The 24820-nt window shown below is 47.0% G+C and overlaps 1 protein-coding gene across 2 annotated transcripts in view; it reads left to right on the top strand.

The window, feature by feature from the left end:
• Window positions 1-281: 281 nt before the first annotated feature.
• LOC117365671 (cytochrome P450 2G1-like) overlaps window positions 282-24820 on the top strand; it is a 56153-nt gene continuing 31614 nt past the window's right edge. For both annotated transcript variants that reach the window (XR_004540434.1, XM_033956317.1), the window contains exons 1-2: window positions 282-478; window positions 23509-23671. Coding sequence is in view for 1 of the 2 variants with exons in the window: in XM_033956317.1 (XP_033812208.1) it covers window positions 299-478; window positions 23509-23671 (343 nt within the window). In the remaining variant the exon portion in view is untranslated. The remainder of the gene's footprint in view (window positions 479-23508; window positions 23672-24820) is intronic.

Raw genomic sequence — 24820 nt, 5'->3', positions numbered from 1 at the left:
GCAGAATGGAAAGTGAACACAATTTAATCTCACAAACCCATGCATGACCGCAATTTCTCAAAGCCACCATAGTCTACATTTTTGTGACATATAAACTGCATGAATAAGAAAGCATGGCTAGCTGTGATAAACGCTGCCGACCCAATGACCTTTGCTCATGTGTAATCACAGCAATGCAACCAACTCCAGCACAGACAAATCAGAGGAGAGTTCCTGAGAGTAATTGTGCCTCTTGCACGCCGTAGCCAAAGGCAAGTCAGCTCACAGTCAGGGCAGGTCGGGACCAGAACGATCTGCCATGGAGCTTGCTGGAGCTGTAATTCTCCTCTTGGTTCTCTGTATCTCGTTTCTATTTCTCATTTCTGCCTGGAAAGCAATGGGCAACAGGGGCAATCTACCTCCTGGGCCAACTCCTCTTCCAATAGTAGGAAACATACTCCAAGTCAAGACTGGAGACATGGTCAACTCACTTATGAAGGTAAGTCACTATTCTGGTCCTCACTGCAGATTGAATACAAAGCGCCCCTGGATTCTACCAAAATGCTGGCATTGTCATCATTCAGACGTTACCCAAAACAATCAGGCCACAGATTAGCAGACCATAGGATCGATAATTCCTTTCCTTTGTCTTATGAAAGACAAAAGTGTGCCTTTCGTCAGCAAACTGAGGAGCAGCCTGGAGACAAAGAATAGAGAATACCTACAGGCAGGCAGGCAGAGACCAGAGCTCTTTCAACATGACTGTAGTCAGGATTAAATTAATGCATAATAGAGAATGACATGGAGACAAATTTGTCCCCATCCCCGCAGGAACTCAATTGCCCCGTCCCGCCTCCATGCATTTTGTCACTGTAACTGTCCTATTCCTGTAAGCTTTGCCTTAACTGCGCAGGCCTCGAACACTTAAGATTTTAAAGCGTTTGAGGCTTGTGCAGACGAGGACGGCGTTAAGGCGTTGGTGGAATGAGACACTATGTCATCACAAACTGAACTCTAGAATGTTGCTACTTATGATTTTAAAGTGTCTGAGGCTTGTGCAGACGAGGACGGAGCTTGCAGGAATGGGGCGGGACAGGAAAAGAACTTGCAGGATGGGACAGGAAAATGAGTTCCCGTGGGGACGGGGAAAAATTTGTCCCTGTGTCATTCTCTAATGAAGTGCTTTTCAACCTTTTTACACCTGTGGACCGGCAGAAATAAAAGAATTATTTTGTGGACCGGCAAACTACTAGGACTAAAATTTTAAAACCCCGTTTCTGCCCCATCTCCGCAAATCATCTGATCTCATCCGTACAAGCCTCAGTTATGATTTTATATTGAATGTATTTTATTAAAGTATAAAGAGAAACAATATTCTATACAATTGTCATTTTATAAGTAAGATAGGTACTTAGAAATTCCCTTACTGTCCCGAAGGCTCACAATCTAACTAAAGTACCAGGAAAAATGACAATTAGAAGAGTAATAAAGAAAGAAAATAGAGATAGAGGAGAAAAATAAGATAGAGGAGAAAAATATATAACAAGTATTATCCCAGGACAAGCAGGCAGGTATTCTCACTAGTGGGTGATGTCATCAGACAGAGCCCCGGTACGGACGTCTCACAAGCACGTGTTGCTTGTAGAAACTTAAAGTTTCTAGATGCCCGCACCGCGCATGCGCCGGTGCCTTCCTGCCCGGAGATCCGGGCGTGTCTCCTCAGTTCTTTCTTTTCCGCGGAGCTGAGAAGTTCAACTTCATCATGCGCTAGCTGAATTCAGTTAAATTTGCCTTTCTTGTCCGCGTTTTCGCTTTCTTTTAATTACAGTTAACAGTACTTTTCTTTTTCAGTAAAAAAAAAAAAAAAAAAAAAGAAGATTATTTCCTCCGGCGGGTCGAACGGGCCGGCCACGTGGCTCAGGCCCACTGGCTTCGACCTCGCGGCGGAGATTTTCCGGCCTATGTCCCGGCCAATCACCGGGTTTAAAAAGTGCAGCAAGTGCCAACGCGCGATTTCACTCACGGACCCTCACTGGCGCTGTTTGCAGTGTTTGGGCCCTGACCACATCCCGAAATCGTGCAGGCCTTGCTCTACCCTTACGGCACGCTCATTCAAGCGGCGTTGCCTATTGTGGGAATCGATGTTCAAGATGGACGCAGCTAAGGATCCCTCAGCCTCCACTTCATCTGATACCTCCCCGGTTCGGGCGAAACCGGTATCGACCCCTCCTGCATCGAGTGTGGTGAAACCGGCATCGTTCACCCCGACACCATCCACGAGCTCGACGTCGGTGCCTGCCCCGGTCTCCTCGGTTCAGGTACCTCTTCCTTCCACAGTGCCACCAGTGGTCATCAAAGTGCCGAAAGCTACTAAGCAGAAGCACTCGGCCTCGAAGGAGCGCGATGTCCGTGCAGGAGGACCCCCTTTCGGTGCGGATCCCTCCTTATCGGCTTCGCTACGGTCCGTGCTGGAAGCTCAATTCGTTGAGCTCATGCAGACCATCGGACCCGGGCTCATCGCTGCCATACAGGGTGACCTCCCGGTACCGGTCCAAAGGGGCGGTCCGCCCCCTCCCCCTCCTCCCCGTTCGACTTCGAAAACCGACGAGGACGAACGGGGGAGGGCGGCGATGCCCACGCGGCAAGCCTCGCTTACCGATATGCCGCCATTAGAACCCATTACGCCTCCGCGCCAACATGGGACCAGACCTCCGATCGATACTCAAAGCCCTGGGCATAGTCAGGAAGAGTTCTTCCGTACTCCTTACCAGACTTGGGTAGCATCGCAAGAACCCGCATCGCAACCCCAGTTGCGATCCACCGCTTCCAGCCCTATCCACCACTTGGGGGCCTCGGGAGACCATGCGATGCACAGACGATCCCGATCCCCGTCCCGCCACCGAGACGGGCACCGATCGAGACACTCATCCTGGCACTCTTCACGCCATTCGGAGGTGTCACCGCAGAAAAAACTGCAACGTAGGGGATACTCCTCATCAGAGGTGTCCCCTCCGGGGGGCCCGGAGTACGAGGAGACACCGGTGCCCGATTCTCCTTGCCACTCCCCGATGTCCATGGACCTGGAGGCCTCCTCCGCCTCCAGCCCGTCCCACAGGCCGACGCTGGCGGATCAATTGTCCTTCTCATCATTCCTCCGACAAACGGATGATCTGGATGTGACCCTTGACACGGGCTCCCGATACTCCAAAGAGTATCTGGACACCATGCATTTACCTAACCCTCCAACGGAGTCGCTTCGGCTCCCCCTGCATAAATTGCTGGACCAGACCTTCATGCAGTGTTTCGAAACACCGTACTCCATACCGGCGATCCCCAGCAAACTCGATGCTCGATACCGCATCGTGCACCATAAAGGATTTGAGGGCCCTCAACTCTCCCACCAATCCCTACTGGTCGAGTCCTCTCTTAAACGCTCTCATCCCTCCCAGGTCTACGCCTCTGTACCGCCGGGCCGAGAGGGGAGAACGATGGACAAATTTGGTAGAAAATTCTATCAAAACTCCATGATGGCGTCACGGGTGCTGAACTACAATTTCTTTTTCTCTTCCTATCTGGAGTTCTTCTTGCCGGTGCTCCGCAAGTTCACTCCGTTCATAGACAACCAAGCTCGATTCGAGTTCGAGGAAGTGGTAGCCTCCCTCTCCCAATTACGCCTCCAGCTGATGCAATCCTCCTTCGATGCATTCGAACTCTCGGCACGTGCTGCCGCAAGCGCGGTAGCCATGCGTCGCCTGGCATGGCTCCGTACAATCGATATGGATCCCAACCTCCAGGACAGACTCGCCAACGTACCATGTGCTGGAGCTGACCTGTTCGATGAGTCTATCGAAACTGTTACCAAGAAGCTGTCGGATCATGAAAAATCTTTTCAATCCATCCTGCGGCCCAAACCCAAACCTCAACAGTCTCGACCTTCCAGGCCACCCCTGATTTACCAGCGGCGTTACATGCCCAGCCAAACGCCTGCTGCGAGACAACCTGCGAAGAGACAACCTCCCCAGAAGTCTCAGCAAAAACCTCAGCCACCGGCTGCACCTAAGGCTACCCAGCCCTTTTGACTCCCCCCCCCCGGGAGCATAACCGACACCGTTCTGCACTCAGCCTCTCCCATAGGGGGCCGCCTCCATCTTTTTTACCATCGATGGGAGGCCATAACCACGGACCTATGGGTCCTTACCATCATAAGAGAAGGATACTCTCTTCAATTCCATCGGGTCCCCCCGGACCATCCTCCAAGAGAGTATCCTTCAAGCTCGACGCAGACCGCCCTTCTTCTTCAGGAAGTCCAAACCTTACTTCAGCTTCGGGCTGTCGAGCCGGTCCCGTCAGACCAATTGAACCGAGGGTTTTACTCCCGGTACTTCCTCGTCCCGAAGAAAACGGGCGACCTGCGACCCATTTTAGACCTTCGGGCCCTCAACAAGTTTCTGGTCAAAGAGAAGTTTCGCATGTTGACTTTGGCTTCTCTATACCCCCTCCTCGAGCAGAACGACTGGTTATGCTCCCTGGATCTCAAGGAGGCCTACACTCACATCCCCATTCACCCGGCCTCCCGAAAGTTCCTCAGATTTCGGGTGGGAAATCTGCACCTACAGTATCGAGTGCTACCATTCGGCCTATCTTCGTCCCCCAGAGTCTTCACAAAGTGCCTGGTGGTAGTGGCCGCAGCACTCCGGGACAGGGGTCTACAGGTGTTCCCATACCTCGACGACTGGCTCATCAAGGCCCCGTCAGCCCCAGAGGTCACTTCGGCGGCCTTGGCTACAACCTACTTCCTCTGGGCTTCGAGATCAACTTTTCCAAGTCTCATCTACAACCCACCCAGTCCCTCCCCTTCATCGGAGCGGTCCTGGACACCACCCGACTCCGAGCATTCCTACCTCTGCAACGCATGGAGTCTCTTCTTCATCTCTGCCAGTCAGTGTCTACCCGCCAAACCCTACCGGCGAGACAACTGATGGTGCTCCTGGGCCATATGGCCTCCACAGTACATGTGACACCCTTTGCCAGACTCCACCTCAGGATCCCCCTGTGGACCCTGGCATCACAGTGGAATCAGGCGTCCGATCCACTATCCAAACACATCTCAGTCACACCTGCTCTTCGGCAGTCTCTACTTTGGTGGATGACCTCTTCGAATCTATCCAGAGGTTTGCTGATGCACTCTCCCCCCCATCAGAAAGTTCTCACAACCGATTCATCGAATTATGCATGGGGGGCCCACCTGGATGGTCTCCGCACCCAAGGATTCTGGACCAGTGCGGAAAGACTACACCAAATCAATCTACTGGAACTCAGAGCCATCTTCAATGCGCTCCAAGCTTTCCAACACCTACTTCACGACATGGTAATCCTCATTCGCACAGACAATCAGGCCGCCATGTATTATATCAACAAGCAAGGAGGCACGGGCTCGGCCCTCCTTTGCCAGGAAGCTCTACGAGTCTGGGACTGGGCGGTGCGCCACAACGCCCTACTCAGAGCAGTATACATTCAGGGGGAGAACAACGTCTTAGCAGACAAACTAAGCCGTCTGCTACAACCGCACGAATGGACTCTCCATTCCAGCCCCCTTCACCAAATCTTCACGCAATGGGGGACGCCTCAGATAGACCTCTTTGCGGCTCCCCACAACTCCAAACTGCCTCAGTTTTGCTCCAGGATCTACACTCCTCATCGCCTCGAGGCAGATGCTTTTCTACTGAACTGGGGGAAACGATTTCTATATGCGTTCCCTCCATTCCCGCTGATCCAGAAGACTCTGGTCAAGCTGAAACTTGAACGGGCTACCATGATTCTAATAGCCCCTCGGTGGCCCAGACAACCTTGGTTCTCCCTCCTACTTCAACTCAGCAGCAGGGAACCAGTACCACTTCCAGTGTTTCCTTCACTACTTACTCAACATCAAGGATCACTGCTTCATCCCAACCTGCAGTCTCTCCACCTGACAGCTTGGTTCCTCTCAACGTAACCCCTCACCAATTCTCACAAGAAGTGAGGGAGGTCTTGGAAGCTTCCAGGAAGCCCGCCACTCGACAATGCTACTCCCAGAAATGGACCAGATTCTCCTCATGGTGTGTTTCTAAATCAAAGGAACCTCAGCGAGCTTCCTTATCCTCCGTGCTGGACTATCTCCTACACCTATCTCAATCTGGGCTCAAGTCCACATCCATACGAGTCCACCTGAGCGCTATTGCGGCGTTCCACCAGCCCCTACAAGGGAAACCCCTCTCGGCCCATCCGGTGGTCGCCAGATTTATGAAAGGACTCTTCCATGTTAACCCTCCTCTCAAACCACCCCCAGTAGTTTGGGACCTCAATGTAGTCCTTTCCCGTCTCATGAAGCCCCCGTTTGAACCACTCAACAGGGCCCCTCTTAAGTATCTCACCTGGAAAGTGCTTTTTCTTGTAGCCCTTACGTCCGCTCGCAGAGTCAGCGAACTCCAGGCATTGATGGCGGATCCACCATTCACAGTATTCCATCATGACAAGGTGGTCCTCCGCACTCACCCGAAATTCCTGCCTAAGGTGGTCTCCGAATTTCATCTCAACCAATCCATTGTACTTCCAGTATTCTTCCCTAAGCCCCATTCTCACCACGGAGAATCGGCCCTTCACACTCTAGACTGTAAACGTGCCTTGGCTTTCTACCTGGATCGCACCAAGCCACACAGAACCACTCCTCAACTTTTTGTCTCCTTCGATCCTAACAAGTTGGGAAGACCCGTATCAAAGCGCACCATCTCTAATTGGATGGCGGCTTGTATCTCTTTCTGCTATGCCCAGGCTGGATTATCACTTCCTTGTAAGGTCACAGCCCATAAGGTCAGAGCAATGGCAGCCTCAGTAGCATTCCTCAGATCAACACCAATCGAGGAAATTTGTAAGGCTGCCACCTGGTCCTCGGTTCACACATTCACCTCACATTATTGTCTGGATACTCTCTCCAGACGGGATGGACAGTTTGGCCAAACAGTATTGAAAAATTTATTCTCTTAAGTCGCCAACTCCCCCTCCATCCCACTGAGGTTAGCTTGGAGGTCACCCACTAGTGAGAATACCTGCCTGCTTGTCCTGGGATAAAGCAATGTTACTTACCGTAACAGTTGTTATCCAGGGACAGCAGGCAGCTATTCTCACGTCCCACCCACCTCCCCTGGGTTGGCTTCTCAGGCTAGCTACCTGAACTGAGGAGACACGCCCGGATCTCCGGGCAGGAAGGCACCGGCGCATGCGCGGTGCGGGCATCTAGAAACTTTAAGTTTCTACAAGCAACACGTGCTTGTGAGACGTCCGTACCGGGGCTCTGTCTGATGACATCACCCACTAGTGAGAATAGCTGCCTGCTGTCCCTGGATAACAACTGTTACGGTAAGTAACATTGCTTTATCATTCATCTCAATTAATATCTGCAAAATGTGTAGTAATAATAAAACTCCTAATTAAAATAATTCCCTAAAAGATTGTAATATATCCCCCCCAAAAAAACCCCACGTTTATCCTCCCCAAATTCATTATTATAATCTATATTTCCCAAAAAAACAATATAATTATTCTTAAACCATAAAACTGACCTTAAAAATTTTATACTAAGGTATATATTAAAAAATTTTATTAAATCAAGAAGAAATATCATAAAAACATTAAATTTCATTAAAGATATAATAACCCATTACCACTAATCTCATAAAGCTTTCCACATATATGTAATTAAATCAGAAAAAATTACATTTTTGACTACAACAACAAACTAAAAATTTCATAAACTAAAACTTTTCCTCAATGAATAAAAAACCTTTTCATTAATATGGTCTATTTGCAAAAGTAAAACTCATTCATAAATTCATTTTCCCAAAATCTTGAGTGTGAACTCCACTCCATAAATTCAAAAAAGTGAGTCTTCTCATTCCTTTCTTATCCCTTCAAAATAAAGTCCTTCATGTAGACATTGGTTCTTCTTGTGACAGGAACTCTTTAAGTTTAATGGGATCCTGGAAATACAATGACTTATTTCCATTAGACACTCTCACTCTTGATGGATAATACAATCCATAAGTGTAGCCCTTCTCTTTCAACTGCTGTCTCAGAATAAGAAACTGCTTTCTTATATTTGCAGTTGGTTTTGCAAAATCCGGGACCAGCATCAATTTAGAGCCCTTGTAGTTTAAATTTTTATTAGTTTTTGCTACTTTTAAAATTTCCAAAGCTTGCTGAAACCTTAAAACTTTGAAAATCAAGGGTCTAGGGCTAACTTGGTTTGCTGATCTCTTTGAAGGGATTCTATGTGCCCGTTCTATTTCCAACGGCCCTCTACTATCAAGAAAACTGAACAAGCCAAATTATTACAGAATGCTACACAGAAATATCATGCTAACAGAATACTTCAGTCATACATGACAGGAATAGTGTTAGGGGAATGCAACTAGGGCAGGGGTGCCCACACTTTTTGGGCTTGCGAGCTACTTTTAAAATGACCAAATCAAAATGATCTACCAACAATAACATTTTAAAAAAACACAAAGCACACTGTACGCTGAGAAAATGTTAATTATCATTCCTATTCCAGGGTTTTCAAAGAGGTCAAAGCAGATGACTCTATGCACTATCACCTCAGTAACAACCATACAAAAATAGACAAATATACCCCCCTCCCTTTTTACTAAACCACGATAGCAGTTTTTAGCTCAGGGAGCTGCGCTGAATGCCCAGCGCTGCTCTCGACGCTCATAGGCTCCCTGCGCTAAAAACTCTATTGCGGTTTAGTAAAAGGGGTCCTTAGTGTAAAATATAGAGAGCAGATATAAATTCAGACACATTTTGATCACTAAATTTAAATTAAAATCATTTTTCCTACCTTGTCTAGTGATTTCATGAGTCTCTGGTTGCACTTTCTTCTTTCTCTCTTCATGCCCCCTTTCTTTTTTTCTGTTTCTCTTTTTTCTTTCTGTCTCCCTGCCTGCCTTTTTTCTTTCTTTCTCCCTGCCCTCTCCCAAGCCACTGCCACTCCATCGGGGACCAGGACCCAAACTGCCATCAGGGACCAAGACCCAAACCGCCACCAATAACAGGCCCGAAAGCCGCCGCCGCCCCAAGCTCTCCCTGCTTCAGCCGACCAGCATCGCGATCGACCTATTGGGGGAAATGCTGCCGGGTCCTGCCTTCGCAGAAACAGAAAGTAGGCAGGACCCGGCAGCAAGAAGAGGAAATACTTCATTAATCTGTCTCCCGCCTTAGCCCGTAGCGAGTGCTTGCTTCAGGGCTCTCAACATGTGCGTGCCGGCTTCCCTTCTCCCCCCCCAGACATAACTTCCGGTTTCAGAGGGAAGAGAAGAGAAGCCGGCACGTTAGAGCCCGGAGCATAAGTTCGCTACGGGCTGAAATCTCCAAGTCGGGTTTTTAAAAAAAATTTTCAGCAGTGGCGGTAGCAGCAGATGACAGCTGGGCCCTAGGGAGAATACAGAAGAAGGCTGATTGGCCCGGTAGATCAGGACGGTAACACGAGTCTAGCGATCGACTCACATTGCCTTCCTGAGCTACTGGTCGATCGCGATCGACGTATTGGGCACCCCTGAACTAGGGCAACTGCCCACTGGTCAGAGAGCACCCTAAGCCAGCTGGAAGCTAAAGAAGCACTGCCTGGGCTTTGCAGTCCCCAGTTATGTCTAACACCAGCTCTAGCAAGATATATATTTCAAATCTAATATATTCTAATCACAAAATAGAAATAAAATTATTTTTTTCTACCTTTTTTCGTCTCTGGTTTCTGCTTTCATCTTCTTTTCACTCTCTTCCCTCCAGCGTCTGCCCTCTCTGTCTCTTCAATCCAGCATCTGCCCCTTCCATCCATTGTCTGTCCTCTCCCCCTTCCATATGGTATCTGTCTTCTTTCTATGCCCCTCTCCCCTTTCCATCCAGCCTGTGCCCCCTCTCTCCTTTTTACATGATTCATTCCAGCTTCACTGCTCTCTTCATTTTTATCTCTCCTACACCAGATCTAGCATCATTGTCCCTCTCTGTTTATTTCTCTGCTGACCCATTCCCATCATCAATTTCTCTACTTTCTCATGCCTGTCTCTCCCCTTCCCCTCCTCTAATCTCCCTGCCAGCTGTTTCCTTCCTTTTTTCCTTCTCCCTTCCGTCCTCCTCCTGTCCAGCAGTAACTCTCTTCCCTTCCTCCCCTCCCAGCAGCATTTCTCCTTCTCCCTCTCCAGTAGCAGCTGTCCCTTTTTTTTCCCTTGCCCAGCAGCTTCCCAGACTCCAGTAGTGGCTTTCTCCCCTCCCAGCAGCTCTTCTTACAACTTTCAAATTCAGAAAAGGAAACTACGAAGCAATGAGGGAAATGGTAAGGAAGAAACTTAGGAACACTTCCAAGAAATGGCAAATGGTAGAACATGGCTGGTCTTTTTTTCAAGGACACAGTGAGCGAGGCGCAAAATCAGTATATCCCCAGATTCAGAAAGGGGTGCAAAAAGAGTCGAACAAAGGACCCGGTGTGGATAACTAAAACAGTGAAGGAAGCGATAGGAAATAAGAAAAATTCATTCAGAAATGGAAAAAAGACAAAACTGAGGGGAACTGGAAAGAGCACAAGAAGTATCAAAAAGAATGTCACCGTGTGGTTCGAAAAGCCATAAGAGAGTATGAAGAGAGGCTAGCCAGGGAAGCACGAAATTTCAAACAATTCTTTAGATATGTTAAAGGGAAGCAGCCGGCTAGGAAGTGGGACCGCTGGACGATGGAGACAGGAAGGGAGTGGTGAAGGAGGAGAAAGGAGTAGCAGAATGACTTAACGTGTTCTTTTCATCTGTATTTACAAATGAAGCCACATCCAACATATCAGAACCTGAGCAAATCTTCAATGGAGATCAAGCAGAAAAATTAACATCCATGGAAGTGAGCCTTGAAGACGTACGCAGGCAGCTAGAAAAATTAAAAACTGACAAATCCCCGGGTCCGGACGGAATCCATCCAAGGGTTCTGAAGGAGCTAAAGGAGGAGATAGCGGAACTACTGCAGAAAATTTGCAATCTATCCCTCAAAACAGGCGTAATCCCGGAGGATTGGAAGATAACCAACGTTAGGCCCATCTTTAAAAAGGTTCAAGAGGTGACCCAGAAAACTACAGACCGGCGAGTCTGACCTTGGTTCCGGGGAAAATGGCGGAAGCACTGATAAAAGACAACATTGATGAACATTTTGAAAGAAACAAACTTCTGATAACCAGCCAACATGGTTTCTGCAAGGGGAGATCGTACCTAACGAACTTACTGCACTTCTTCGAAGGAATTAAACGGATGGACAGAGGAGACCCCATAGACATCATATATCTAGATTTCCAAAAAGCCTTTGACAAGGTACCCCATGAACGCCTACTTCGGAAACTGAAGAACCATGGGGTGGAAGGAGATGCACATAGATGGATCAGAAACTGGTTGGTGGGCAGGAAACAGAGGGTAGGAGTGAAGGGCCACTACTCGGACTGGAGGAGGGTCACGAGTGGTGTCCCGCAGGGTTCGGTGCTCGGGCCGCTGCTATTTAATATATTTATAAATGATCTAGAAACAGGAATGAAGTGTGAGATAATAAAATTCGCGGATGACACCAAAATATTTAGTGGAGCTCGGACTAAAGAGGACTGCGAAGAATTGCAAAGGGACTTGAACAAACTAGGGAAACGGGTGACGAGATGGCAGATGAAGTTCAACATTGAGAAATGTAAAGTACTTCATGTTGGAAGCAGAAACCCGAGGTACAGCTATACGATGGGGGTAATGGTGGACATGACAATGAAGCCGACGGCACAGTGCGCAGTGGCCGCTAAGAGAGCGAATAGAATGCTAGGTATAATCAAGAAGAGTATTACTACCAGAACAAAAGAAGTTATCCTGCCGTTGTATCGGCGATGGTGCGTCTGCATCTGGAGTACTGCGTTCAATATTGGTCGCCGTACTTTTAAGAAGGATATGGCGATACTCAAGAGGGTTCAGAGGAGAGCGACACGTCTGATAAAAGTATGGAAAACCTTTCATACACTGAGAGATTGGAGAAACTGGGACTCTTTTCCCTGGAGAAGAGGAGACTTAGAGGGGAAATGATAGAGACTTACAAGATGATGAAGGGCATAGAGAGAGTAGAGAGGGACAGATTCTTCAAACTTTCGAAAAATAATAGAACAAGAGGGCACATGGAAAAGTTGAAAGAAGACAGATCCAAAACGAATGCTAGGAGGTTATTCTTTACCCAACGTGTGGTGGACACCTGGAATGCGCTTCCAGAGGGCGTAATAGGGCATAGTACGGTACTGAGGTTCAAGAAAAGGATTGGACAATTTCCTGCTGGAAAAGGGGATAGAGGGGTATAAATAGAGGATTACTGCACAGGTACTGGACCTGTTGGGCCGCCACGTGAGTGGACTGCTGGACACGATGGACTTCAGGTCTGACCCAGCGGAGGCATTGCTTATGTTCTTATGTTTAACCCTAGTACTAGATATGCATTAGTCCCATTTCTCTTCTGTTTCCTTTTTTTCAAATATATGTTACTAGCTGATCACCCGGCGTTGCCCGGATATTTATTTATCCAAACCTTCCGGTATCGGATATTTATTTATCCAAACCTTCCGGTATCGGATCAATTTTTACATGTCACCCACTTCCCACCCCCACAGTATTTTTTCCCAGATAGTAAGTCATATGTATACCAAGTTTGGTTGAAATCTCTCCATGCATTTATGGATTAGACAGTAATATTTGTCGTTTTGATAATTTTTACATCACCATCTTCCCACCCACAGTATTTTTCCCCAGATAGTAAGTCATATGTGTACCAAGTTTGGTTGAAATCTCTCCATGCGTTTCAGAGTTATGCTGAGTATTCATCTCAGCGAACCCGAAAACTTTGGGGTAGACACTAAAATCTGTTGTTTTTGATCATTTTTATATGTCACCCCCTTCCCATCCCACAGTATTTTACCCCAGATAGTAAGTCATATGTGTACCAAGTTTGGTTCACATCTCATCATGCGTTTCAGAGTTATGCTGGAACATACATACATACTGTACATACATACACAGATACATCTAATTTTATATACAGTGGAACCTTGGTTTACGAGCATAATTCTTTCCAGAAGCATGCTCATAAACCAAATTACTCGTATATCAAAGCGAGTTTCCCCATAGGAAGTAAGGGTAAGTCGCTTTATACGTTCCCACCCTCCCTCGCCCCGAGGTCAGCAGCGCTGCTCCCCCCCCCCGAGAACCGGCCTCACTCCTCCCGCTTGTGAACGCCCCCCCACTCGAGCCGGCCTCCCCACCTGAACAGCATTTAGTCTTGCCCCCCATCTGGCACTGGCACATAGCCCACAGGACGTGCCGGTGTAAGATGTTCCTGCCTTTTGCCTGGATCTTCAGCATCTGTGCATGCTCAAGTCCTTCTTGTTCTCGCTCTCTCCGAGATTCTCTAAGATTCTCTGAGAGAGCGAGAACTAGAAGGCATTGAGCATGCGCAGATGCTCAAGGCCCAGGCAAGAGGCAGGAACTTCTTTCACCGGTTCTAGCACGTCCTGTGGGCTGCGTGCCGGTGCCAGATGGGGGGTAAGACTGAATGCTGTTCGGGCGGGGGGTGCTGGTTCATGGGGGAGTCGTTCGCGAGCGGGGTGGGGAGCGATGCCGGTTCTAGTGTGTGTGAGGGGGGTGCTCGCAAATTGAGATTTGTGAGAATTTGCTTGTCTTGCAAAACATTCACAAACCTCATTACTTGCAAACCGAGGTTTGACTGTTTATAGATTGACATCTTCAAGCTGTAACCATATACAAATAACAGAAACAATGACAATAAAAGGCTTCTGGCTGGTAAGGGGCTCATTTTCACTTAGACTGTGGTCACCGGGCCCTGGACTAGGCTGATAGCACCCTGAGTGGACTACAGAAAAACTGCGCTGGCGTGCTGCTCAACAGTCCCCACAGGCAAAATATCAAATAAAACAAACAGTCACAAGGAAAACCAGGTAATTAGTTAAATTCTATCCAGGGTTCTTTATTCTACCAAAACAAATTCAGAATGGCAAACAAGAAACAAAAAGGAAAAACTCAAAGCATGTGCTATAGCAAGAGTAGCATAGCTTCCTGAACTAGGCCTCACCTGGGCCTAGGCTTTACTTTGGCGAGAGTTAATCTCACCAAGCACGGTGCAATAACCTTCACTGCATTATTTTCACCAAACACACAAATTCAAAAAAAGAAAAGTTTGGGAGGACCTCAGCTCTCTGCTCCTGAGCTGGGGCAGGAGAACTGCCAAGTTTGTCTTCACACAAATGTTCAACTATTCAAATATTCCCACCCCAGGTCTTGACAAACTTCTCCCTCATTGAAACAGCTCTCAGTCCCTGTATGTTACTGCATCTGGACCCACAAGCAATGCAGTTAAAAACAAAAAACAAAACAACAACCCCAAAACATTTCTTCAGTGGAACAAACTGTAAAAGCAACAGTCCTTTATAACATCCCAGCCACAGAGTCCTGCTCCCACCTGGGGCCTTGCATTGGATCTCACTAGAGCTGTGAGCCCAGGTAGCAGAAAAAGAACCTCTTCTTTTCTAAGCTGCAGGCTGCAATGCAAACTTGATAATTGTCGAAGCAAAACTACAAACCAGCATTCAAAACAGTGGCTCACTGGAAAAACTTCACATAAAAAAAAAGTTTTTCAGTTGCTAACCTTGCAAGCTATACCAATTTCCATGGCTTCATGTTCTGGCACTAACTGCTCACAAACCTCCATTTGTTCCACTTGCAGTGTTGTCTCAGCTTCCTGCCAAGAAGCTACATTCTCCACTTCCATTGGCTCTAGGCTATCCACTTGCTCTGGTCTGGCTGGCTGCTGAGCCCAGGAGAGAGGCCCTTTTCCCTTCCTTGGCCTCTCTGATTCTGAAGGCAAAGCAGCTGGCTTTTCAGGGGGAAAGCCATGCCCTTCTCTCAGTGTGCCTTTGCTGTTCTGAGGCTCTCTTGGGCTCCCCCTGTGGATATTGTGGTAACTGCAGGGTTTTCTTACAGGAGTGTCCTGTCTAAACCTAATATTCACAGGCTTAGGAGCAAACCTAGCAAAGCTGGGCTGAGTTACCATGTCCTCAGCTTCTGAATAATCAGATAGGACCTCATCCTCAGCAGATTCCTCCCTAGTGTACTCCTGGAATCTAGGCTGCTGAGCTTTGCGGGACTTGGGAATAACTTTCCTAGCCCTGTCTCTGCCTCTCCTGGAGTTTCTAGCTGGGAACACGTCAGGCACAGAGTCTGACTGGTCACAAGACACACACAGTAATCTATGCCAATGTAATGTAATGTAATTTATTTCTTATATACCGCTAAACTCCGTTAGGATTCTAAGCGGTTTACAGAAAAAGTAGACAATAGGGTACATTAAAATTATAAGTAAAATAGGTACTTAGATATTCCCTTACTGTCCCGAAGGCTCACAATCTAACTAAAGTACCTAGAAAAATGACAATTAGTAGAGTAATGAAAAAATAAAAGAGATAGATAAGAAAAAATAAGAAAATAAACATTCTAATAAGACTACAATGGTCTAAAGGACTTTGAAAGGTTGAAAAAAGAGGGGAGATAGGAAATAGAAGCAGAAGGGAGAACCGTTGAAACTATAGAATTCTTGGGAAATTTAAATGAAATTTAAATAATAAAGTAGGAAACAAAAACCAAGTGGCAAAACAATGAATGAGGTTTAAAAATAAAATATCATAAACTAAAAAAGAAAGTGAAAAAATAAAAACAAACAGTCAAGACTGAAGTCCAGCTTGAAATGACTTCACTGCTTTGGCTGCAAAACTTCTCCAGATGTCATCCGATCCTTGTCAGCAAACCGGAAGCCCCAAATCCAGTGTCTCTGGTCATCAACTCGTCAAGATATTCACTCTCTCCTCATGCATGTCAAATTCGCTGAATCTGTCTCCTTTCAGGACAGGCACCACTCGCGTCTCTCTGACCGTTTGCGGCGCCAACCATGACCTCCCCCTCGTGGTGGCGGTGGTGGTCGTGGGGGTTGCTCCTCATCATGGCCGAAGCTAGTGGCTGCAGCACCTTCTCTGAGTCGACGCTGCTCAGCAGGCCCAGGCTGGCGTCAGGGCCAGGTGCCTCTAGCGGCGGGCGAGCGCCGGGTTGGCTGCCAGCTTCTCGGCGACAGGGGTGACGGCGATGATGGGATGAAGGGGCTGGGTGAGCGATTACGCCGGAGGCATCTCCTTGCCCGCATACTTCAGCTCCAACTCAGCAATCCTCACCGATGCGACCTGCCCCAACAATGCCCGATAAAAACAACACAAATGCCGTGCCGTCTGTTGCAGCACTCGAAGGGTAATGACGGTTGGGCGCCGCCTCCCCCTTGGAGGAAGAGAGGTGGCCTGGGAGCTCTGGAGATGTCAGTTGCGGTGCAAGCAGGCAAAAGGCAGGAGCAGGCGAACGGCTCAACTGCCGCAGATCAGGAGTGTTCCCGGCCGCTACTGGGGGGCGGAGCTTGCTCACACGCCGAGCCCCGGAGGAAGAGAGGTGGCCTGGGAGCCCTGGAGGTGCCAGCCGCGGTGCGAGCAGGCAAAAGGCAGGAGCAGGCGAACGGCTCAACTGCCACAGTTCAGGAGGGTTCCTGGCTGCTTATGGGGGGCGGAGCTTGCTCACACGCCGAGCCTCAGAGGAAGAGAGGTGGCCTGTGAGTCCCGGAGGTGTCAGTTGCGGTGCGAGCAGGGAATAGGCAGGAGCAGGTGAACGGCTTAACTGCCGCAGTTCAGGAGGGTTCCCGGCTGCTTCTGGGGGGCGGCACTCGATCACACGCCAAGCCCCGGAGGAAGAGAGGTGGCCTGGGAGCTCTGGAGATGTCAGCTGCGGTGCGAGCAGGCAAAAGGCAGGAGCAGGCGAACGGCTCAATTGCCGCAGTTCAGGAGGGTTCCCGGCTGCTTCTGGGGGGGCTGAGCTCGTTCACACGCCGAGCCCCGGAGGAACAGAGGTGGCCTGGGAGCCCTGGAGATGTCAGTTATGGTGAGAGCAGGACAAAAGGCAGGAACAGGCAAACGGCTCATAGTATCTGCTGATGTTTAGAATTTACAGCTGGTCTTTTCTCATAACGCATATACCATATGCTTCTTTTGCTTGGTTGATGTCCTTTTAGAGGATTTTATAATTAAATAGATGAAGAATTGTTGTTTAAAAGGAGGGAGCTCAACTGTCAGCCAGTCACTATCCAGCCTCCAAGTTCTGGAATTGTGTCTAACTAAGTGTCTAACCGTTGTCTAAGTGCTTTGAAAATGAGCCCCTTAATCACTTGTTTAGGGTGATTTGCTGATATTCAGTGGCACTTAACAGGTTAATGCCACTGAATCTCACCACAGACCACTAACCTCAAAGCAGGCTATTGTGTGGGTCCAAGGGCAGAATCAGCAATTCGGTTAAGTGCCGATATTTAGCACTCAACCATCTAAGTTTATCGGTTAAATCAGACCACATAAAAGTCAGTCCTATGAGATGTCACTTATGTGGTTAAGTGCTGCATATGTACTTAACTACATAAGTGATAGACAGATGAATAAACCCAGATATTCAATGCTGGAGCCCAGATGTGACCCGGCATTGAATTTCCAGGGCTAACATCGGCAGTGGTCAGCAAAATGCTGAGTACCACTGGCTGAATATCTATCCCCAGATCTGCAGTGGAGAGATGGAACAGGGCTGAGGAATACAAAAGTTCCAAACCTGGTTGAAAAAAAAACAATTTTGTCACTGCTTCAAGGTTTTCTTAGAGAAAAACCCAGACTAGAAGCTTCAGGCACTAGTTTCAGCAAGCAGACAGTGGGTAAATAAACATACTCCACCAATATTGAGTGAGGAGTGGCCTAGTGGTAGAGCTCCTGCCTCTGCACCCAGAGATTGTGGGGTCAAATCCCAGTGTTGCTCCTTGTGTAGGGTTACCTGACATCCGGATTTCAGCAGACATGACCTCCTTTTGAGGACAGGTCTGGATGGCTTTTCAAAACCTGGCACTTTGTCCGGGTTTTGAAAAGCTTTCTTCCACATCGCATTGGGCAGGAGGGCATTCGCGCATGTGCAGATGTTCTTTCTGACGAGAGCAGGCAGCGGGGGTGGGGCTAGGACAGGATTAGGGGGTGAGACCGGTGTGTGGCATGGCGGGGATGGGTGGAACTGGGCGGGTCTAGGGGGGTCCAGATTTTCCAGATGGAAAATTTGGTAACATTTTCCTTGTGACTTGAGGCAAATCACTTAATTCCCCATTGCCCCAGGTACAAATAATTACCTGTATATTTGTAAACCACTTTGAATGTGTAATCACAAAAAGGCAGTATGCAAGTCCCATTCCCTATTTGGCCGGCCAGGAATGGCTCCTAGTCAGCCAAATAACATAGACCCGGCTATCTGCTATTATTCAGTGGGAGATGACTGATTATCTTCTGTTGAATATCCCGTTAGTAGGATTGGCCGGTGACTGGCTATGTCACATGACATAGCCGATCAGTGCCAGTATTCATTGGCTCACTGACCAAGTTCAACAGCCAGATAGACCCGCCTAAAAGCAGGTCTATCTTTGGCTGCTAAGTCTTAGCTTGCCAGCTGATGGATATACATAAAAAGCAAATGATCTCCGTTCAACTTCTCAGTATTTCCTTAGTATCTTGTATTGAACTGACCGCTAATTATAGCATTTGCTCAGAGATGTGTAGCTATGCCAAGGACTGAAGCCCCTATAGCAAGACCACCCACCCAATCATTGCATATGGGATATAGTCAAAATGCTTATCTCTAAAGGTATATGTTCTTGGTGTTTACAAAAAAAATAATAATGAACACTTATCTTAATGTTCTCAGGAGCACAAATTCCAAAATCAAACTCAACACTAAAAATCCAGCTGATTTATTTGTTAAACAGCAATTTTCCATCCAGCCCGACAGTGGGCCTGTTTCGCAATACTATTGTTTCAAGGGCAGTGGTTACAGCTTCATTCTCAGCAAGTCGCATTCAAAAAATGAGGAACTACTCCTTTGGCTCAGAATTATTTATATGAACTCTAAAGAAGTGAATATTTTTTGACCTGTAATTGTAGCAGCTCTTAGACTGATATTTATTAAGTCAAAGGGAGAGTGTGGCGCAATGGTTAAAGCTACAGCCTCAACACTCTGACCTTGTGACCCTGGGCAAGTCACTTAATCCCCCCATTGCCCCAGGTACATTAGATAGATTGTGAGCCTACTGGGACAGACAGGGAAAACTGCTTGAGTACCTGAATAAATACATGTAAATCGTTCTGAGCTCCTGTGGGAGAACAGTATAGAAAATTGAATAAAAAAATAAATTCTTATACATAGTTAGGAGCTTGCATCTAAGTCTGACTTTGGATGTTTCCCGCAAGACATCCAAATGCTGGGGCGAGGAAACGTCCATTTTCGAAACTGCTAAATATCCCAAAAAGTTTAGACGACTTGGCCCTTAGGTTGTCTAACCTTTTTGGCCTTTTTCAAATACAAAAATGTCCAATTTCAAAACATCCAAATCAAGGCCATTTGGACATTGGAGGGACCAGCATCTTAATGGACTGGCCACATTGACATGCCAACAGGGCAGTGAGGCACTTAGGATGCACTGCTATGACCTTCACATAAAAGGTGCAAAGTACATTTGTCATCAGAACCCCCTTTTAGTGTATGGGGAGCCCTCCAAAACTCCCCCAAATCCTCCTATATCCACCTGTCTGCCACTCAAATAATTCTTATGGCTGCAGGTGTAACCTATATGGCAGCACAGTAGTTTTGGGGTGGGTTTTAGTGGGCTTACACTTTCAACTAGAGAATGACACGGGGAAAAAATCTGTCCCCGTCACCGCCCCGTCACCGGCCCACCATCCTCTGCACCGCCCCGTCACCGCCGTTTCCTTCACCGCCCCGTCACCGTCACCGCCATCCCTTTCACCGCCCCGTCACCGTCCCCGCTGCATCCATTTTCCGTTTTCATCCCCTTGGCCCAGAATCCTTTTCCCTTTCACTCCCTCCTTACAGTCTGAGCCGGGAACACGGGTGATCGCACGGTCCTCGCAGCCCCCACCCGCCTGCCCAATCGATCGTAGTGATTAGCCAGCTCTCTCCCTTCTCCTCACCTTAGTTTGCAGGCTTTCTTTTTCAGCGACCTGCACGCTTTCCCAAAGAGCCGCACACGCGCGGCTGCTCAGTGTTCAATCTTCTGCTCTGCTGCAACTTCCTGTTTCCGGTTGCGTCAGAGCAGAAGATCGAAACTGAGCAGCGGCGGGTGCGTGGCTCTCTGATAGCGTGCGGGTCGCCGAAAAAGAAAATCTACAAACTAAGGTGAGGAGAAGGGAGAGAGCTGGCTAAACACTAGAATCGATTGGGCAGGCGGGTGTGAGCTGCGGGGACCGCGCGATCCTTCATGCCTCACTGCGGGGACAAGACCATTCACCGCCCCGCGGGCGGTGAATGGCCTTGTCCCCGTCGCCGCAGCGACTGCTAGTTTTCTTCCCCGTTTTCGGCGGGTGACCCGCGGCTAAAATGCGGTGGCCGCGGGTAAACCGCCACTGTGTCATTCTCTACTTTCAACCTTAAATGCAGCAGGTAGTATTTGATATGGGCCAGGATCCCCCCTCTCTATGGTTCACACCACCCACCACCCTACTCCAGACATCTGCTTGCAATTTTCTATACCGTTCTCCCAGGAGAGCTCAGAACGGTTCACGTGTTTATTCAGGTACTCAAGTATTTTCCCTGTCCTGGTGGGCTCACAATCTATCTAATGTACCTGGGGCAATGGGAGGATTAAGTGACTTGCCCAGGGTCACAAGGAGCAGTATGGGTTTGAACCCACAACCCCCGGGTGCTGAGGCTGTAGCTTTAACCACTGCACCACACTCTCCCCTATAGAGAATCGCGGTCAGTGGTGCTGAGCGAATCTAAGCGCATCTATATTGTTAGACATCAAGCTTCAAGTTTATTAAAAGATTTTTTAAACCGCTTAATCGGGTTTCTAAGTGGTGTACAATATAAAATTACATAAAAACATATTAAAACGTAAAAACATATAAAAACAAGGGATACTAGATAAAATCCAAGTGTCATAATAAAGCACAGATAAAATGTTTGGACCTACTTCAAACAATAGGAAAGTGGGGAAGAACTGCAATCATTATAGAAAAGTCACGTGTTGTTCATAAGTCTTATATCTGTTCACTGTATAATGCCTGGTTGGCTGCACTTGGGCATGGCATTGCAATTATGCTCTACAGTTATGTCAGCACACGATGAATCTTCTTGTACCCTTTGTAATGCGTACAGAGGACTGTATTTCTCGACCGTGCCTTGACTGTTATTGGTTCTGTATTTTGCTTGAATGTCATACTGTATGATATGTTGTATCCTTTTTGCTCAATAAAAATGAGTATACAAAAAAAAAAAAAAGGAAAGTACAATAGGTTAGGGTAAAAAGTAACAGTTTACTTTAATTTTATTCTAAAAAGGACAGTTGTTATCCAAAGGCGTCCTGGAATAAGAATATTTTTAATTTTACTTTAAATTGTTTTAAATCAGATTCACCATGCAAGTGGTTAGGCAGTGAATTCCGGAGAGTAGGGGCAGTGACGGCAAAATTATTGGAGCGCAACGTATTATTCAATTTTAAAGAAGGTATAACGAGAAGATTCTGAGACGTTGAACGAAGAGATTTTAATGTATTATAGAGAATTAAAAGTCTGTTGATAAAATCTGGTTGTTTGATTTTGTTGTGAATGTTAAAAGTAGGATTTTATAACTGATTCTGTATTCAACTGGTAACCAATGTGCGCTAATCAAAAGGGGTGAAACGTGATCGTATTTCTTTGCGCCACAAATGATCTTAATAGCTGTGTTTTGTACAATCTGAAGCCGTCTAATTTCCTTTTTTGTAATGCCCTTATACAGGGCATTGCAGTAGTCTATACAAGAGATTACTAGAGAGTGGATCAATGTGTTCAAGGAGGCCAGTTCAAGTAACTTAGCAAGGGAACATATCATTCTGAGTCGATAGAAGCATTTCTGAACGACTGTGCTAATGTGAAAATGATAAGAAAATTTATTGTCAAAAGTAACTCCTAGTAGTTTTAAAGTAGGAACAATTTTGATGGGGAACGATTCGAGCTTCAGGGGAGCCTCAAGTGTTGTTCCTTCTTTAAAAGGAAAAATCATGAGTTTTGATTTATTGATATTAAGAGACAGTTTATTCGAGTCTAACCATGATTTGATTTTTCTTAATTTATGGTTAATGGAAGCTACCTCTTCCGTATTGTTGAGATCAATAGGATGGATTAGTTGCACATCGTCCGCGTAAGCAAACGTGGTAAAGCCTATGGATTGGCCCACCGTTAGAAGGGGCGACAGGAAGATATTGAAAAGCAATGGTGACAGAATGGATCCCTGTGGTATTCCATGTTTAGTGGGAAAAGATTCAGACGATGTGCCATTAAAAATGACCTTCGATGATCTATCAGCGAAGTAGGAAACAAATCAGTCCATGACCTGGTCAGACAAACCAATTTCGTGAAGTCGCATTAAAAGCAGGCTATGATCTATAGCACTGGTTCCCAAACCTGTCCTGGGGGACCCCCAGCCAGTCAGGTTTTCAAGATATCCCTAATGAATATGCATGAGAGAGATTTGCATACCTGTCACTTCCATTAGATGCAAATCTCTCTCATGCATATTCATTAGGGATATCTGGTGGGGGTCCCCCAGGACAGGTTTGGGAACCACTGATCTATAGTATCGAAAGCAGAGGAGAGGTCTAGGGAAATAAGCAGTACTGATTGATGGTGATCAAGATGGTATAGTATTTTAGTAGTAAGTCCTAGCAAAGAAAGTTCTGTTTGATTAGGATGAAGTATGTTAGTTTTCTCAACGAAGTCGGAGATTTGATGGAAGACTATATTTCAGTAAGTTTTGCCATGAATGGTATGTTTGCTAAGGGACGGTAATTAGATAAGTCCTGAGTACTAATGTTTTGATCCTTAATAATTGGATAAATAATCAATTGTTTCCAAATCTTAGGCAGAGATCCGGATGATAAACTTGAATTGACTAGGTCTTTGATGTACGGACCAAAAATGGAGAAAAATCGTTTTAAAAGGAAGGGGGGGGGGATGACCTCTGTACTAGTCCCTTTGCAGAATCACCATTTAGGCATTGCATAGACGTCCTAATAATGTCTATAATGTTATCGTCTGTTAGCATTATGATGTCATTAGAACGGCGATTTAATGCTGGGGGTTTTTTTTAACATTAAAATTGTATGCAGTAAAATGCTGGCACCACTATTATATTTTAGTTATTTATCTTTTAATTATTTATATACCACTTAGATTATATTTCTCCAAATCTAAAAATAAAGATAAAGATATTAGTGACAATTTTGTCCCTTAAGACGTGGACTTATTTGCTCATTTTACACTTTTCCAACTTTCTACCACAGTTGAGTAAGACGTATGGCCCCGTATTCACTGTTTACTTGGGCTCCCGACGAGTGGTTGTACTGTGTGGGTATGAAGCTGTGAAGGAAGCCCTAGTGGACCAAGGGGAGGCCTTCAGTGGCAGAGGAGAGTTACCAACATTTAATAAGGTTACTCAGGATTTTGGTAAGTGCATTTTTATGCTTTATTGTGTTTACTTGTGAAGTGCTCTCTATTTCTACCACTTCTTAGGCACCTTAGATGTCCGAGTTCCCCCAGACATGTCCTCCTTTTGAGGGCTCTAGCGGGGATCCAGGCAGTTTTTTCATTTTTCTTCTTTTGTCCACTTTTTTTCAGCAATAGTAAGATTCATGCACTATTGGCTGTGCCAGTCCTCTGCCTCAGAAAAGGAATTGACATCAGAGGGGGCAGAGGACTGGCACAGCCAATAGTGGCACCTTGACAGAGTGGTCCCATGTCAGAAGCAGCAGCAGGAAGGAACAGAAGCCAAGAACGTAACAAGAAGTTCCTCTCTGATCTTCCCAGCCCCCCCCCCCTTTATTCTTCAGTGAGCTCCCATGCCATTAGGCTGCTCTTTACCTTTCCTGGCCTGGATTTCTTTACTGCACAACATGCATGGAAGGCCACACATGCTCCAAAAAGGTGCACACTTTCTCTCTTCACCCTTGTGGCCAGCACACAGAACCAAATGCCACGGCTGCTGGGGAAACAGCTTATTTCATCTGCCTGCCCCTGTTGCTACGATCCTACTAGTCTAGAGCACCGTGGCCACCGGTAGACCTCTTCCGGATTCTCTTTGGGAAAGGGGCGGGGGTGTGGTGGTGGTGGGGGCTTAGGAGTGCCATAAAAAAATTAAAAAAGGTAGATGGAGGGAGAGGTTAGATGGGGAGTTGGTGGACTGGAGGAGAGATGGTGAGAAGATAGATGGGAGAAATGAACTTGGTGGAGGGGGGAGATCATGGAGAGGGGAGATGGGGGAAGGATAGAAGAAATAAGGATCTTAAAACAGGAGAGGGAGATAGATGGTGGACAATGGGATTTAGAGAGGACAGGAACAAAAAGGGAGAGAAGTTGGTCACAAAGGATGGTGTGGAGGGGGGATAGAGATACTGGAAAGGAGGGTAGTTGGGAAGAGAAAGGGAGAGATGGTGGACCCTGGGGTGGTGGGAAAGGAGGGAGAGATGCTGGATGAAAGGGTATTTCAGAAAAGGTGGATCTGTGGATGGAGACAAAAAAAAGGAAAGATACCAGACCTCCGGGGGAAGGGAGGGAAACAGAAGGGGATGACAGAGACAGAAGATAGATGGTTAGCTC

Source organism: Geotrypetes seraphini, chromosome 8, assembly GCF_902459505.1.
Source record: "Geotrypetes seraphini chromosome 8, aGeoSer1.1, whole genome shotgun sequence".
Lineage (NCBI taxonomy): Eukaryota > Metazoa > Chordata > Amphibia > Gymnophiona > Dermophiidae > Geotrypetes > Geotrypetes seraphini.
The sequence above is the reverse complement of the archived record's forward strand: the minus strand, read 5'-3'. Positions and strand labels throughout refer to the sequence as shown.